Source organism: Syngnathoides biaculeatus, chromosome 6, assembly GCF_019802595.1.
Source record: "Syngnathoides biaculeatus isolate LvHL_M chromosome 6, ASM1980259v1, whole genome shotgun sequence".
In the NCBI taxonomy this organism is placed as follows: domain Eukaryota; kingdom Metazoa; phylum Chordata; class Actinopteri; order Syngnathiformes; family Syngnathidae; genus Syngnathoides; species Syngnathoides biaculeatus.
Genome location: NC_084645.1, coordinates 30,943,732 through 30,961,612, shown reverse-complemented (window position 1 = coordinate 30,961,612; position 17,881 = coordinate 30,943,732). Strand labels below are relative to the sequence as shown.

The window sequence follows — 17,881 nt, the reverse complement described above, 5'->3', positions numbered from 1 at the left end:
AAATTAGTTATTTCCATTTTTTTTAAGCTGCTGTATCAGTCCTATTCGTCCAAATTAGCAAATCCGACCTTTCTTTTACAACGATGAGAAATACATATTTGCGAGTTGCAAGGAATGCCTCCCGACTTCCTTGGAGGTCTGCTACGTCAGCACTCCCTGTTTCGCACATGGGCACGTAAACCTCACTTCCTGGGAGGGAGAAAGATCAGACCGCACATTTTGATTCTGGTGCCTGCTCCCATGCTCCCAACCTCTGACAGTTGGCGGCTGACTCGTGCTGACAGGGTAGGAGAAACCTGGCCCTATATGCTCACCGACAGCCGTGAATGTGTTCCTACCGCATTACAGAATGTCAACATTATGTGATGTTAATTGGCCAAGACAAATTCGGTGCCACAAATTCAGACTGTTTTTCATGCACCTGTTTTCGCTTCAAATGTACTGCGTGGTGCTTATGAGTTTGTCTGAAACAACCGCAAAGCCTGCATGACTGCGGTCATTTAATGTTCTGCTGGTTTGTTGGAATTGTAAATATTTTATTTTTATGTATGTTGTCAGTCGTGAGATCGCTCTCTTTTGTGGGGCTGGTGTGGTTGCAGGATTAGGGAGATCAACATTTTCCGATCGGTGACGGTCCAAACTCACTCATAAGCATAGTATTCTGATTAAATTGTATTTATTGGACAGTATTTCAGAAATATAGAAGTAAAAAACACACACTCCTTCAAAGATGTCTGTTCGACCAACAGTGCGCACGTCTAATTGCCGACGCCTAATGTCCGAATTCTTGACGGGTGTTAATTTGACATTTTAAGAGCCTACATACTTTCAAAATGGATTTCTACAGCAATCGCATGTCTCAGGTAAACTCCACTTTCCAGATATTGAAGACTCCCCAAGTCTTGCCTCATGGTCGGTAGGGCACATATTTGCAGGGTGTTGGAGGTCACAATTCATATTTGGACAACTCAACAGCTCGCAAGCAAATATCAGAAGATTGACGCACAAAATGGGATAATACAGCCCAACATGAGCTTTGCCAAATACATTGAGCCTATAAAGGCGAATTCAAGACATAAGACCTTTCCTCAGTGAAAACTGGTATTGGTCTCTCTTCAGGTTTTGTCTCCATTTCGTCTTTGAATGCATCCAACACATCCCAGGACTGAGGAATTAGCTGGCGAGAGAAGCCCAACTGGACCAGGTAGGACACCACAATGACAGCCATCAGACAAATGAGTGCAATCATAGTCCTAAAGGGAAAGTTTTGCTTGACAACTCCATCCTCCTCTCCCCAGCCCGGGTAGAGCAGCACAGGAGGGATGCCGAGGGCTGGCTCGCCGCTCAGCATACGCAGCAACCAAGCTATCACGTAGGCGCTGATGGCGCCGTAACAATTGGCAGAGCGCAGGTGCACCACGCACACCAGCTGTGGGGTCACAACGCAGTAAAGTAAGTCGGTCGAGAGCAGCCAAAGAGCAAAGATACTGCGCTTGTTAAAGGCCAGACCGGTTCCAGCCAGGCCTACCAGCAGCACACTAATCCTGATCACCCACTGCAGCTCCCTGTCTGATGCCTGTGGGTCAAAAAAAAAAAAAAAAAAGAAAACATGAATTTACATCATTAAATTGCTGAACCGCAACAATCCTGACCATGCGTACAGAGACACACACCTGCTTTCTCAAAGTCATCTTGTAAATATTTTGTGTGAACATGGACGCCGATGACAACAAGGCCGAGTCCATGGAGGACATGACTGCTGCTGCTACAGCACCAATGCCCAACACTGACACCCAGGCGGGTGTGATGTAGGACAAAGCCAGTGGTAGGATATACCCTGCGTCCCCGCGCTCATAAGGGGGGTTAGACCATATTCTGTCTGGTTCCAGTCTTAGAGCGCAGGAGAAGACAGAGGGGGGGCAGAAAATGAAAACTTTCAATAGCGCATTTCAGCCTACACGATATCATACCTAAGTCTGTGTGCCAGTTTTCTAGGATGAGTTAGTACCTGCAGAAGCAGCCGTAGCTCCAATGATTACTGAGGGGATTCCCATAATAAAAGAAAAAACAGCAGCAACAAAGCACGAAAACTGAGCCTTCGATGAGGAGGCTGCTGCAAGGACCCTCTGGTGGAAAGCCTGACACGCCAGTCCCCCTAAAGCCTACAACACACATTAAGATCAATCATTTTAATGACACATTCAATGACATGTATAAATAATCCCTAGATCAGGTGACTGCGGCAGCCGTGCTCAGTCAGGGAGCAGTTTAAAGTGACGAATCGTGCGATAATCTACAAAATATATTACTAATTGGACCAGCAGGATGTGAGGGTGTGTCCCAACAATGGCGTAAGGTAGAAGATACATTCGCTGATCAAGAATTTAATGACTTACAGTATTTGCCAGAGTGAAAAGACTGTTAGAACACCTGCTAGTTTTGACTTGCATTGATCTGTAGCGCCTTCGCGACGGAAGGAGCTGGAAGAGCTGGTGGGCAGGATGTGGAGGGACTGAAAGGATCCTGCCCGCTCTGGAGCTAGTTTGCTTTGCGTGCAAGTCTTCAATAGCTGATAGAGTGGCGCAGACAATCCGTTCAGCGGTTTGGATTGTCCATTGAAGTCGGAGTTTGTCCTTTTTTGTGGCGGCCCATAACCAGACCCTGATAGAGGTACGCAATACTGATTGGATGACGGCTGTGTAGAACTGTCTCAGCAGCTCTTGGGATGAGCCGTGCTTCGTCAGAAGTTGCGAGAAGTTCATCCTTGGCTTTGTTGGTTTGCTAGCACTATTATATTTATATAGAGTATGGGAAATAATGACTTGCTGAATTTTTGTAAGTCGACAGTGGCTGATTAACCTCCCATGTTTGATTTAATTGTCACTTGGACTATAATATTCTCTTATTTTTATGTTTTGGCAAGAACATACAGTGTGGGAAATAATCAGAACCAATTTTGATCCTTTTGGTGAATGGTAATAATCAGAATATTATTTAGAAATGCCTAAAAACAACAATAACAATAATAAAATGTTGTGCATTCTGTTGAGGAAAATTAATATTTGGTCCCGGAGCAAATTAGTACTTAATGGAGAAAACACAGCAATTAGATGTCTCTTGTAGTTGGTTACCAAGTTTGGATATGGCTTAGGAGAGAATTTTGGCCCACTCCTTGTTATAGGAAAAAACTAAATCCCTGATATTTCTTTTCTTTCAACTTTTTTTTTTCTTTCTAGCCTTTCCCGTTCACCTGCATGGCCTTGAACAATTGTGAATCTCTATGCTTTTTATGATGGAACAGTTTTGCTGTGCAAAAGGGGAATTTGAAATACTCCCCCTGCTTAGTTGTTGTCAGCGATCCCAGCACAAATGATTCCAGTTTATGGTGTGCCTATGATAGATAAAAAGGTTGCCGGGTTTTTGTCAAATTAGTTTAAACATGGCTCACCGAAGTTCTCCCATGCCTGAATTTTTGCCTCAGTGAACACAAAAGGTCTTTTCCGCTTGGTCACTCTCAACTAATCAGCTGCCTCAGGAGTCCCATAGGCCAAAAAGTCCGAGTCTTCGTGTTGACAGCATCCCTCACAGTTCCCCAGCAAGTTTGGGGATTGCCGCCACGACTGGCACTAACCACCTCACGGCCACACACAGCTTCAGGCGGGTGCCTCAACAATGGAGGTGTGGAACATGGTACACTCTGACTGTGTGTCCCCAGGCTCCCCCAGGATGTCGCTGAAGATCTGACAGAGGATTCTACTAGACGTTCCCAGGAGACCATCACAGTATAGTTGGGCGTTCCGTTGGTCTAGCTTCCCCCACCATCAGAGCCAACACACCACCAGGTAGTGATCAAATGACAGCGCCGCTGCCACAAGACAAGACATGCATGCTGCCATAAGTCCAACGAAGTCAATCTTCAAACTCTGACTTAGGGTCTCCCGGTGCCAAGTGCATGTGTGGACATGTGTTCGCTATGGACGATACACATTGAGCACAGGTGTTCAAGAACAAAACACAACTTGGGTTCCAAAAATGGGGGGCTGTTACTCTCAATCACACCCTTCCAGGTCTCAATGGCATTGCCCACGTGAGCAATAAAGCCCGATGAAATCGAGGGAGCTCCCAGCGGGAGTGTTCCACAGCACGTCCCCCAAAGATTCCAAAAACGGTGAACACTCTGAACTGCTGTTTGGTGCATAGGCACAAACCCCAGTCAGAATCGCTCCCCCACCTGAAGGAAGAATGAGGCTAACCTCTTGTCCAGTCGGGTAAACACCATTGTACCGGGGGTGAGCCAGGGGGCAATAAGTATACCCACACCTGCTTGGTGCCTCTCACCGTGGGCAACTTCAGAGTGGACAAGAGGCCAACCACTCTCAAGAGGACAACAGAGTCCAAGTTGTGTCTGGAGGCGAGGCTGACTATGTCTAGTCGGAACATCACACACTAGCTCAGGCTCCTTCCCTGCCAGAGAGGTGACATTGCACGTCCTGTGAGCCAGAAATTCTAGCCAGGGATTAAGTCCCCAAAGTCCCTGCCTTAGGCCACCGCCCAGCTCATACTGCACCTATCCCCTATGGCCCCTCCCACATGTGGTGAGCCCATAGGAAAGGGAACGCACACTACCATTTTGGGCTGTGCTTGCCAGGGCCTCACAGGTTCAGGCCCGACCACCCTGCGTTCTCCTTCTAGCCCCACCTCCAGGAAGTAAGAGTTAAGTATTAATTCACTCTTACCAAAATCAAATCTACTCAATTTTAAAGGACATTTTAACCAGCATGACTACACATAAGTGTATTACACTTCTTGATTGATAATTTATCTTACTCATCGGAAACCTTGTCGAGTTTTAATACGATTTACTTGTTCTTACTCCTTTTTACACAGTGTTTCTGTATGGGATAGGATTTGTGTTGTGATACGATGTAGTGTATTGTTTGAAGTTAAAAAGCTGACCATTACTAAAAAGTCATCTATCCATTTTCCTGCATCCTCCAGCTCCAGTCCTCCGATCCATGAGTGGATGTGTGACTGGTTGAAATGGGCTGTTTGTGAGAAGTCACTCACCACAGGACTTAGAACCAAAAAAGGAACACAGAGCCACTAAAACAACAACATAAATGGTCGTTAGTCAGAGCAACAAGTTCAAAACAAAACAATACATAGGACTGCGCAGCCTCTCCTTGAAACAATCTGCAATCAAACTTTGTGTACTTTCATGTGAGCTCACCAGACTGATAAATATGAAGGACAGTTGGATGACATCAGTGTATGCAACTGCGTAGAGGCCTCCTAAAACTGTATAAATGATGGAGACAGCAGCAGAGATGAGAATGGAGATTGAAGATGAGATATCAAGGATGATGCTAATCGTTGCCCCTGGAAACAGAAGATGAATGCTATTTTTATTACAAAGACGAGCACCCAAACAAAATACTCCACAAACACTAACCTAGACCAGCAAGAATGCAGGCAACCCACAAAATATCACTGATCAAAGAAGGAAGTAAGATTGCTGTCGTGAACAACTGGCCATAACGATTCTCAAATGGGTCCAACATGGTCACGTAGCGCTTGGACCTCATTGGTTTCGCAAAAAACAATCCTCCTGGGAAAACAAAGCATACAAGACAAGTGTGAAGAATATTCATCCATCCATATAATTTTCACCACTTATCCGAGGTCGAGTCACGGGGGCAGTAGTTCTAGAACGGACGCCCAGACTTCCCCCTCCCCAGCTACTTCATCCAGCTATTCTGGGAGAATCCTGAGGCGTTCCCGGGCCTTCCGAGAGATGTAGTCTCTCCAGCATATCTTGGGTCATTCCCAAGGTCTCCTTCTGGTGGGACGTACCCATAACACCTCACCAGGGAGGAATCCGAGAAGCATCCAAATCAGATGCCCCAGCCACCTAATCTGGCTCCTGTCAATGTGAAAGAGCAGTGGCTCAACTCCTCCACTTGGGGCAGGATCTCAACCCCAACCTGGAGAGGGCACGCCACCCTTTTCCGACAGAGGACCATGGTCTCAGATTTGGATGTGGTCATGCTCATCCCAGCTGCTTCAGACTCTGCTGCGGACCGCTCCAGTGAGTGTTGGTCAGGGCTTAAAGGAGCCAACAGAACCACATCATCTCCAAAAAGCAGAGATGCAGTACTGGAGGCACTGAACCAGACCACCTCTATGCTTTTACTGTGCCTAGAAATTTCTTCACCAGAACACAACTTAGGTTCTGATTGGCGGGGGGTCGTTCCTCCCAATCATGCCCTTCCAGGTCTCACAGTCATTCCCCACATGAGCATTGAAGTCCCCAAGCAGAATGACGGAGTCCCCATTGGGAGAACTGTCCAGCACCCCCTCTAAGGACTCCAAAAAGGGTGAGTACTCCGAACTGCTGTTTAGTGTATAGGTACAAACAATGGTCAGCACCCACCCCCTGACCTGAAGGCGCAGGGAGGCAGCCCTCCCATCCCCCGGGGAGAACCCCAATGTACAGGCGCCAAACCGTGGAGCAACAAGTATACCTACGCCTGCTCGGTGCCTCTCACCATGGACAACTAGAATGGAAGAGGGTTAAATCCTTCTTAAGAGGACTGGTACTAGAGCTCAAGCCATGTGTGGACGTGAGCCCAACCATATCTTGTCAGAATTTCTCAACCTCATGACCTCACACAACCAGCTTGGGCTCCTTCCTTGCTAGAGAGGTGACACCCCACTTCCCGAGAGCCAGCTTCTTTTGCTCCCTATCTCTTTTTACCGTGCTTTGTCTTGTCCAACACTTAGGACCCGTTTGTCACGGATGACCCGACCTGCGGTGGGACATCCAGACAACTTAGCTCCTAAGACCATTAGGGACACACAAACTCCTCCACCTTGGTAAGGTGACGCTTTCCAGGAGGGGAGATTCAACAAATCTGACAAAATAATTATTTCATATTCAAATGTAAAATAACTTGTAGGAGTACTCATCCTGCAGTTTTAATCATAAAACACAAAGTATTAATTTTAGTTTGCATAAAATAAATCACAATGACAAGACTAATGACAACAGACCACAGTAGTCACGTTCACCTTTTAAACTATGTCCTGTTTGTGAAACTGGCTGTAAATCACAAAGGCTGTTCATGTCAGATACCTACCAATAAGAAAGGTTAAAAGATATGTCACCGGGCCGAAAGCCCAGACGAGACCTTGGCCCGGAGAGTAAACAGCCTCAGCGGTCCCCAAAATATAACCTCCGCCAACCCAGGTCGCTAGAGGTAATCACAAATGAGAAACAGAAGAAAGAAATGTCATTCGACAAAAGTGGTACAGTATATGAATAGGATGGACGCATTACATAACTATTGACTTTTTTCACTCGGTAAAAAAAAAAAAAACTAAAGACAAAGTCTACCTGTCATGGTAAACACACCAACCACAACGTTGATGTTCCGGCCCCCGACGATGGCGACTTCGCTCCTTCGACCGGTGCATTTCTTTTCCACTTTCTTTGACTTCCTTGATGCAAATATCCCAGTTAGGAGGATAACACAGTAAAAAGCAGCCACAGCCACAAGTCCACCCACATCCACGGCCATGCTTGTATCCAATGTCCAGTCTTGCCACAGTTACCTTGAAAACAGTTACTTGGTTACTTTCCTGATTCCTTGTGTTTAAAAGTAATTTAGTTACCAAGTTAGTTACTTTTTAAGTTACTTTCAGCAGTTGTCAAGTGGCAGGAATATCACTCATCCACAGTACAATAAAACCCATTTGCTTAACCGTACCCATTTCTTGGTAATGTATGTCACGGAAATTACAGGATGATATCAACAACAAAAATAACAAAATAAAAATATAATGAAATATGCCAGTAATGTAAGCCACAAATAACCACCTAAATGTAAAACATGAGCACCATTCCCAATACAGTTCTTGAAAAACTCTTTCCAAATAGATAGGTAGATAGATAGATAGATAGATAGATAGATAGATAGATAGATAGACAGACAGACAGACAGACAGACAGACAGACAGACAGAGACAGACAGACAGACAGACAGACAGACAGACAGACAGACAGACAGACAGACAGACAGATAGACAGATAGATAGATAGATAGATAGATAGATAGATAGATAGATAGATAGATAGATAGATAGATAGATAGATAGATAGATAGATAGATAGATAGATAGATAGATAGATAGATAGATAGATAGATAGATAGATAGATAGATAGACATTTGAAGGCATGGATGGACAGACAGACTGTTGCAACGCTACTGATTGTGTGGAAGTCCATGGAGGCGTTTGTGTGTGCGTGTGTGTTTTTGTATATCAGGAATGATGCTAATTTTGCCACGGAATCGCACTCTTCAGCCTCTCTGGTAAGGTCAATTCAGGGGTGTTGAACAGGAGGGTCTGTCAGGAAGTCGAATTTCAGATTCTGGTGGAAGAATGAGGTTTTTGACCTGGCCGTGGAACACTGGACCAGCCTTACACCCTTAGCAGGGTCCTCAAGGGTAGGAGGGATGGTTAGTTCAACTGACCAATCTGCTTGTGTTTTGGTGAGTTGGAGAAGGTGTTGGATCGTGTCCCTCGGGGAGTCCCGTGGGGGGTTCTTTGAGAGTATGGGATACTGAACCCCTGATACGGGCTGTTCAGTACCTCTACAACTGGTGTCAGAATTTGATCTGCATTACTGGCAGTAATTCGGACTCGTTTCCGGTGAGGTTTGGACGCTGCAATGGCGTCCCTTGTCACCAATCCTGTTCATTACTTTAATGGACAAAATATTTCGGCAAGGTGGAGAGGAGGTCCAGTTTGGTGACCTTAGTATTGCATCTCTGCTTTTTATAGATGATGTGGTTCTGTTGGCTTCATCAACTCGTGATCTCCAGTTTGTAGCTGAGTGTGAAGTGGCTAGGATGAGAATAAGTACCTCCAAATCTTAGACTATGGTTCCCAGTCAGAAATTGATGGCATGCACTCTTTACGTCGGGGATGAAATCCTGCCCCAAGTGGAGGAGTTCAAGTATCTTGGGGTCTTATTCACGGGTGAGGGAGCAATGGAGCAGGAGATTGACAGGCAGATTGATGCAGCGTCTGCAGTGATGCAGACTTTGTATCTGCTCCATTGTGGCAGAGAAGGAGCTAAGTGGAAAGGCATAGCTCTCTATTTACTGGTTGATCTACATTTCTACCCTCACCTATGGCTGGATACAAGCCGCCGAAATGAGTTTCCTCCACAGGATGTCCGGACTCTCCCTTAGAGATCGGGTGAGAAGCTTGGTCATCTGCGAGGAACTCCCGTCACCTCCCTGGTGAGGTGGAGGAGACCTTAGGGATGACCTCTGACACGCTTGAGAGACTAGGTCTCTCGGCTGGCCAGGCAACGCCTCAAGACCTTCCTGGAAGAGCTCAATGAAGCAACATGTTCCCCAAAGGACTCTACGTTGTTGTTGTATGCATATTGCAAACAAGGAAAGGCAGGGAGATTTAAAACATACATCCATCCATTTTCTTTGCCGCTTATCCTCACGATGGTCGTGGGGATTGCTGGAGCCTATCCCAGCAGTCAACGGGCAGGAGGCGGGGTACACCCTGAACCGGTTGCCAGCCAATCGCAGGGCACATAGAGACAAACAGTTGCACTTAGAATCACACCGAGGGGCAATTTAGAGTGTCCAATTAATGTTGCATGTTTTTGGGATGTGGGAGGAAACTGGAGTGCCCGGAGGAAACCCACGCAGGCACGGGGAGAACATGCAAACTCTACACAAGCGGGGCCAGGATTGAACCCGGGTCCTCAGAACTGTGAGGCCAACCCTTCACCAGCTGTCCCCACCGTGCCGCCCAGATTTAAAACAAAAACAAAAAAGAAAACCCTTAAGATAAAGTATAACCTACCTGTCTCTATCTCGCCCAGCAAGCTCTTGAACACTCAACGTCGGTTGTGACTCGTGACCGTGTATGCATCGAGCTCATATACTGAAAGTCCTACTGTATCATCTTACATCCAATATAAGTATATATATATTACATACAACATAAGTCTCGCCAGCTGCCAAGACTTCTGCATTCCATCACAGTGGAAAGCGTGGCTGATACCAACACCCCCCACTTGGGCTTCCTGCTCACTCGCCTTTCGGTGATTGTCATCTTATCTGTGGAAAGTTTCTTGAAAAGCGCTATACAATTTTAGTATATTATTATTTACATTATTATGAAATAAAAAAGCTTTTATATTGTATAGAGCTCGTGCACCTACGCTATATAATCACATGACTTTTGTTTATGTCGCCATATTGCCGGTCCAACAAAGCATGCTAAGTCGGTTGGAGACCACACGAGAATATGTTTTACAGCATGACGCCCAGAGTCTTATACCGATAGTCCGATACCGTTATACATTTAGAAGGTGAAAATAAACGCAGATACGTGGAAAAATTAGATAAACTCGGCACAGAGGACCCGTATTTAATGCCAAAGTCGATGTTTTCGCTGATTAAAAAATTGTTAATTCACTTCCGCTTCTCTTGGACAACTGGATATACACATGGATCTGGTGAGTAAGTCGTCGAGATTTACACAGAAAAGTTTGAAAGCGTGTAAGCGTGTCTGGACGCATACAAATACTTCGTTGCTAGATCTGTTCTCAATCAGGAATAAATCCCACATAGTGACTGGTTGACGGCTCGTGAACGCGGAAGCGTGTTCGGCCACACGTTAACCTTTGCCGGAATCCATCGATCTTTTCAGCTATTATTCAATACAAATACCAACATTTAGAGATAAATTAGAATAAACGTACGCATACGCATTGTTCTCAAATGAGCCAACTTGGCATTATAAATACTTCTTGGTAATATGAAATTAAGTATAATAATTTTTACCTGAAATAAAGCGATCGCTACATAGGCATGTGTGTATTTTGGTTGGGCACCATCCATCATGTTTAATTGCCGAAATCCATCGATCTTTTCTGGTCTTTTCAGCTGTTATTCCATAGAATGATCTCTTTGAATATCTGTTTCGTCTGTTGTGGCAACAAACAGGTCTCGGGCAATTTGAAAAATCTGCTCTGGTTCAACTTCTCCTGCAGTGCAGAGCAGCTAAGTTTGACTAACAATATGGTGCCGTGCAAACTTTGACGTCACGTGCACGAGCTCTATCCAAGTTTCATGACCGAATCACTCAGTTCACTTTAATATAAACTGTAAATATGTGATTGGTTGGACCGCAAACAGTAACAACATGCACAGATGGTTTACAAAAGCTAAAGTTACAAATAAAACTGTTGCAGATTTCTTAGTTTCCCAGGGTCGAGGTGGGGATACGGTTTGATTTCAAAAAATGATTCAATTCTTTCCTCACTAAAGAATCAAATTCTGTCTTTGGGACGTGATAAAGCAGTGAAGGTCCCAGATTTGACTCACTTTTCAGGTTGAGAAAAATTGGTGTGTGCTCACTGACAATTGGTTGTATTTTGGATGTAATTCTTCGAGCTGAGGAAATTGCTTTTAGCAAAAAATAATTAAAAAAAAAACTTCAGGCTGGGCTCCCCAAAAAAGATTAAACAGCTACAGCTCATTCAGAATGCGGGTTGTGACCAGATACCAAGCGGTCAGAGCATATAACCCAAATTGTAAAGTCTTTACACTTTAGAATACATTTTAAAGTTCAGCACATTTGACTCAATTTTATGACAGCCTTTCAGTCATTTGTGTGAGAAAACATTGAATTGTAAGTGTGAGAGCAAGTCCTGAAAAATGTCACTTCAAGCCCCTCATATATAAAAGAGCCATTCAGCCATGAACGCAAAAATACTTTTAGTTAAAACACTAATTTAAACATTGATTTTAAAAAAGCAATATTGAAAAGGTGGGTCTTCTACAAGTTTATATATTGTTGTGGTATGACAACGGAGTAAATTGGGGAATAAAGTCAGATGCAATCATTTACACACAGTAGGCCAGTTTGCAATCCATCTTGACTGACCTTTTTTTTTGCAATCTGTACAAAAGGTTTTTGTCCCATCATGTTACCATCCTTCCAAATAATGTCACAGATGAATCAATAGGTTAATACAGTACTTGCTCTTGTGGAAGGTGTCAGAAAGTGGCAAATAAAAGCCAGCAAGATTTGAATGTGCAAACTTGTCACGATCATAATTGAAGGATGCAGACGAAAAGATCTATAAAATCGAGTTTGAAAGTGATACCTGAAATTCAGTGAAAGTTGGAAAACTTACCTTTCTGTAAAACGGGAGAATTTCTGCTGCTACCTCACCTCTTCACGTCTACCCACCCCAACCAAGGTACCGGTAACAAATTACTCTGTCAGCGTGGTTTTTGTTTGTTTTTGTCATTTTCGCCTGTTAAGTCAAGCAAACTGAAGGATCCGAATCCCTTTTATGATGAAACGGTGTCAGATTGTCACAGTGGAGTTTTTAATTAGTTCCGCTGTGTTTCTTGGTATTGTAGGTCAAGTTTATTAATCAATCTATCAGAACAAAATTTCAAGAGGAGAATGTGAAACGAAAAAGACAAAGCACAAATTTTAAACAGCATGAAAAAAGTCCACCATTACGTATCTACAAGCATGAAAAAAATGAGTGTTACATGGGGCTGTAGTACTACACCCTGTGAGAGAAGGACAGGACATGATAGGACAGGACAGGACAGGAGAACAAGTATGCAGGACAAGGGTCGTAAACCTGGCTGTACAACTGGCTGGCTGTGAAAGTGTGGTGAGATTGACAATATCAATTCTAAAACTCTAAAGGAGGAGAATATAAGTGAGAGGATACGCAAGCAATTTGTATATTTATGCCCTACACCCAGTGAAAGAGTCCCAATGGTCTGTCCCTGTGGACACATGCAAGTGAATTTACGTTTTACATGCAGAAAGACTAACAGAAGTCCTTGCTGTTCCTGCACCGAGGAGGCCGAAGACCCCACCCACTCAATCAAAGGGCAGGATGAGGCCCAGTGGTCCACCCGAGAATAACCTGGCCTGGTGGATGGATCATGTCCATCACTGAGGGACCCAGGGTACCCCACACCAACTCACACACCCCCTTTCCCTCTATCCCCAGGAGAGCCAGACGCACCCGCCCCCCTCCCCCAACCTGCAGGGGTTCCAATGGAGCAAATCCCCACCCAGGAAGGAGGCAGGAGAATGTCCCTTGTTCGTTGGAAAGGAGGGCGGGGCACCCAACAAGAAAACAGTGTGGGAGGGGGAGAGCCCGAGGGAGCAGCCATGGTTCACTGCCAAGCAGCTAAATGAGAACCCACTTTTCCCTCTGATACTCTGGCTGCCAGGTCCCCCACTGGAAGTCTTTGGCCCTAACCTATGGATTAATCCTGCCCCAAGCGGTGTGGTGTATGAAAATATAGAGAGGCCACTGAGCAGGGACTGGGAGTGGGGTGGCTGCCAGGCACCACCGCCGAACACTCGGATCCCCCAAACCCACACCCCTGCGTCCCTCAATGATATCTGTATGTGGTGCTTTAAAAATGAGGGGATCCCAATCAAAACCGCTGAACGGATTGTTAACACCAGACTACCCACTATTGAAGACTTGCACATCACTAGTGTGGGAGGTGGACTCCTCTCCCCAAACCAGGCAAGGATAAAAACCCCACACACTGCAGGGACCACCCCTCCACCATTCGTGTGAAGATGAAGCTCGGACCCCAGCCGGATGCAATGTCCCTCAATCGGAAAAGGGTGCTGTGCCCTTTCTAGGTCGGGAATGTGATCCCGCCCCAAGTGAGGTGCTCAAGTATCTCGTGGTCTTGTTCACGAGTGAGGGGAAAAATGGAACGTGAGATCGACTGGCAGATCGGGGCAGCGTCTGCAGAGATGTGGACTTTGTATCGGTCCGTTGTGGTAATGAAAGAACTATGTCGAAAGGTGAAGCTCTCTATTTACCAGAAAATCTATGTTCCGACCCTCACCTTTGGTCACGAGCTGTGGATCATGATGTGTGAATACAGAATCATTATTATTTTGAAATTTTATCTATTTTAGTTACACTATCGACAAAAATGTCCCCTCCCCCTAAAAAAAAACCAATACTCCAAGTAGGAAAACGTCAGTTTCCACATGTTGAATAAGCAATTTTAATTAGAGATCAAACATACTGTAATTGTAAAAATTGAAAACATCAAAAACGGCAAAGTGTAATAATAATAATGTTTCAAATGGAATTCAGGCAATTCCTCAGGCCCTCCACGAATTATTAGAGCCACTCCACAAACCAGTTCCTGTCGACAATTAATGACAGGTTGTTGGTTCTCCACTTGTTCACCTGACGGCAGAGTGTTTGGGTTTCAGTCTGCTCCAAGGTCAAAATTGTTACTCGGTCGTGACTGAACGACATCTCCTTTGGCTCCTAACGACTAAGAGCTGGGAAGGCTGCGCCGCATCCATGAGACACCTCGGAATTTTTACACAGTATCTGCACAACAATTTTTACACATCAACTGCGGACCTCAATGTCCCTCTCTCGTACATCTTGGGCAACCTGACGTGATCGCACGTTGCGTTCAACAAGTAAATTAATTTCATGGCGGATGCCTTGGGCCTTCAAATGTTCTTGAAAATATTGATTCAGTCTGTACAAACCGCCTTGTTATGTACTCAGCCAGATGCTCACTCATTTGACAATGTTTGCTCACCTTCTTTGAATTTATTGAGCACCTCATTCTTCTGTTTGAGAATATAATCGTGCAGCATCCGTAGCAGCTTTTTTAAATTATATATCCATCCAGCCATCCATTTTCTTCGCTGCTTATCCTCACGAGGGTCGAGGGGAGTGTTGGAACCTATCCCATGTCGGATGTTTTTGGAATGTGGGAGGAAAGCCGCGCAGGCACGGGCAGAACATGCAAACTCCACACTCTGGGATTCAACCTGGGACCGCAGAACTGTGAGGCCAACTCTTTACCAGCTGATCCACCATGCCGTTAAATTATATAATAGATTTGATCATGTAATGTGTTATATTGGTGCATTCAAGCAACACAGAGGACACCCAAACAATTCCTTGTTCATAGGAACAATTTTCTGAGTTACTTTGTCATGTCGTTTTAAGAGAAAGATTTCCGATGTGTAGCCCAAGAAATATTGGTGGTACAATCCTGTTGTCCTGTTGGAAATGTGCAACTCGTGACTCCAGCACTCTTGCGTGATAAATGTAGTTATGGCCAGAGTCACTGTTCAACTTTTTGTTTCCTTTATTACTGAGCAGCATGGGGAAAAAAAAAAGTCCTATAGTTGATTTACAAGAGGTTTAGTTAAGGACATTTTGAAAGCCAAGAAGGTGCTACAAGGTCAGCATTGCGTTGAAAATGAGCCGTTGCTTTATTTTGAGCCATTTAAATGATCATTTGGAAAATTACTGAAAACGCTTGGGAAAAAATCATGGTGTCCTTAACTTCATATTTGGTTATGAAACAGTCAATCCAATTAAATGGTTTGGGTATTACAATGAGGTGAAATGCATGTTGGCGCCACTCCCTGAATTTGGTAAAGCATCAACAGAACATGGCAGGGCCTCGGTTCCACAGTTGTTTTTTTTATTTTCCGGGGAAGTGTACCAGCATGTGCATAATTAATGTGGAAGTGTGGTCCATAATTATTTAAACCTGCCGATAGGTATTTGACCTCCTCCTCAGGACAAACTGACGCATGTGCGTCAGGTTTCTCCACACTCCACAGAGAGATCAGCGTTTCTCAGCCACCACGTGGTGGCACATCTTGAGAATTCTTTGCTCCCAGCACAGATTCCGGACCTCATGCCGCATTTAAGAAAGCATACCCAAAACAGAATCGAGCCGCCATTAAGCTTCATATTTTCAACAACTAATTGCTAGTTTTTAAGTATAAAATACTCGTGTATAAAAGTCAAGAGTTTTAGCAACGCACACCTACAGTAAGGGAGGAACCTAAGAAAAAGTCTAGCTGCCATGGTGTTTGTGTTGTGCTCAATACAAGACTATCTGTGACTAAGACTTGCCGTGACTTCTGGGGGTCAAGACCGACGCAAGACCAAAACCAGACAAATCTATTTTAAAAAAACACGACAAGGATGAATGAGTAATTGTCTCCTCAAATTACATTTTCTTTTTAATAAGAGAATCTACTTTTACAATATGCTGTCAGTCTCAAAAGAGCCATTAAAATGCACCGGTGGACAAGAATGTAGCCTCCCTCCGCCTTCGGGTGGGGGGACAGGTCCTGAGTCTGGTTTGTGCCTTTGTACCTAACAGCAATTCAGAGTACCCACCCTTTTAGAAGGGGTGCACCCAATGGGACTCAATCATTTTTCTTCCGAGTCAGTAAAGTGGATTTCTTGTAATAGGAGGTTTGTTTTAAGTTTTGCGGTATAATAATAATATAATTATCGTATTTTTCTTTCTCTGCGATCGAATGTCATTGACGTTCCAAGACACGAAAGTTAAGTGTGACATAGAATCAGAATCAGCTTTAATGCCCAACTTTGTGAAAAAACACAAGGAATTTTTCTCCTGCATTCGGTGCTGCCCTGGTACGACATTCAGAACAAAGAACAAGGAAGAACATCGCAACAAGAACAAAGAACAAGAGACATTTCTTCTTCATAAAGTGCTTCCTCTTTTATGTGCTTCTCAACAGCAACAGAAACAATGCGAGGATACTGTTGGTGGACTTCACCGTTTCAGGTCATGACTGAAATCCTCTCCTCCAAACTTCTCCAGCACAGCGTCTTGCCTGCCATCTCCCAATGGATCTACAACTTCCTGACAGGCAGGACACAGCAGTTGAGGCTGGGTGGCACCACCTCATCCACAAGCACTATCAGCACCGGGGTCCCCTAAGGTTGTGGCCTCTCCGCTCTGCTCTTATCACTCAATACAAACGACTGCACCTTGAGGCACCCGGCTGTCAAACTCCTGAAGTTCGCAGATGACACCACGGTCATCGGCCTCATCAAAGACGGCGACGAGTCTGCGTATCGACAGGAAGTGGCGAGACTGGAGCTTTGGTGTGGCCAACACAACCTGGCGTTGAACACTCTAAAGACTGTAGAGATGATTTGGGACTCCAGGAGGCGTCCTTCACCACAGCTGCCCTTGACGCTGTCCAATTGTCTTCTGGCAACCGTCAAGACCTTCACGTTCTTGGAAATTACAGTCTCTGAGGACCTGAAGTGGGGGATGAACATCAACTCCATCCTCAAAAAAGCCCAGCAAAGGATGTACTTCTTGTGGCTTCTGAGGAAGCGCGGCCTGTCACAAGATCAGCTGAGACAGTTCTACACAGCGGTCATCCAATCAGTATTGCGTACCTTCATCACAGCCACGAAAAAGGACAAACTCCGACTGCAACGGACAATCAAAACCCCTGAACGGATTGTTGGCACCTCCAGAGCAGGTCGGAACCTTTTGGATCCTCCATATCCTGGCCACCAGCTCTTCCAGCTCCTTCAGTCGGGTAAGCGCTACCAATCAATCCAAGTCAAAACTAGCAGGCATTCAAACTGTTTTTTGTCTTCCCCTCTGGCAATTAAGTAAATTCTTGATCAGCGAACTACTATTTTCTGCCTTGCGCCATTGTCGGGACACACCCTCACATCCTGATAGTCCAATCAGTACTAGTAATATATACTGTATATCACACGACTCGTCATTTTAAATGTTCCCTTTGCACAATTGGCATTGCACTGGTCTATAACAGAACCGCAAACGGGTAAGGGCACTCTGAACGAGCTTAACATAACGTGGGGCCTTGACGCACTCTTAACTGTTCTCAATGAAGAGGACTCTGAACCTTGCACATCTGTGACTCTTATCAGGAATTGTTCCTCTTAACTAAATGTCTCTTGTTCTATGTTCTTATTAGTTT

The 17,881-nt window shown here is 44.8% G+C and overlaps 2 protein-coding genes across 2 annotated transcripts in view; one reads left to right on the top strand and one right to left on the bottom strand.

Annotated features, from left to right (window-relative positions):
• Positions 1 to 608: 608 nt before the first annotated feature.
• LOC133502176 (high affinity choline transporter 1-like) overlaps positions 609 to 17,881 on the bottom strand; it is a 55,225-nt gene continuing 37,952 nt past the window's right edge. Inside the window, 9 exon segments of the mRNA XM_061822661.1 lie at positions 609 to 1,576; positions 1,674 to 1,864; positions 1,867 to 1,890; positions 2,009 to 2,162; positions 4,957 to 5,103; positions 5,231 to 5,379; positions 5,453 to 5,608; positions 7,140 to 7,253; positions 7,397 to 7,500. Coding sequence (XP_061678645.1) covers positions 1,055 to 1,576; positions 1,674 to 1,864; positions 1,867 to 1,890; positions 2,009 to 2,162; positions 4,957 to 5,103; positions 5,231 to 5,379; positions 5,453 to 5,608; positions 7,140 to 7,253; positions 7,397 to 7,500 — 1,561 coding nt within the window. The 3' untranslated portion in view covers positions 609 to 1,054.
• Positions 1,313 to 17,881, top strand: part of LOC133502174 (insulin-like growth factor 1 receptor) — a 142,021-nt gene continuing 125,452 nt past the window's right edge. Inside the window, exons 1-2 of the mRNA XM_061822658.1 lie at positions 1,313 to 1,452; positions 16,652 to 17,470. Coding sequence (XP_061678642.1) covers positions 17,068 to 17,470 — 403 coding nt within the window. The 5' untranslated portion in view covers positions 1,313 to 1,452; positions 16,652 to 17,067. The remainder of the gene's footprint in view (positions 1,453 to 16,651; positions 17,471 to 17,881) is intronic.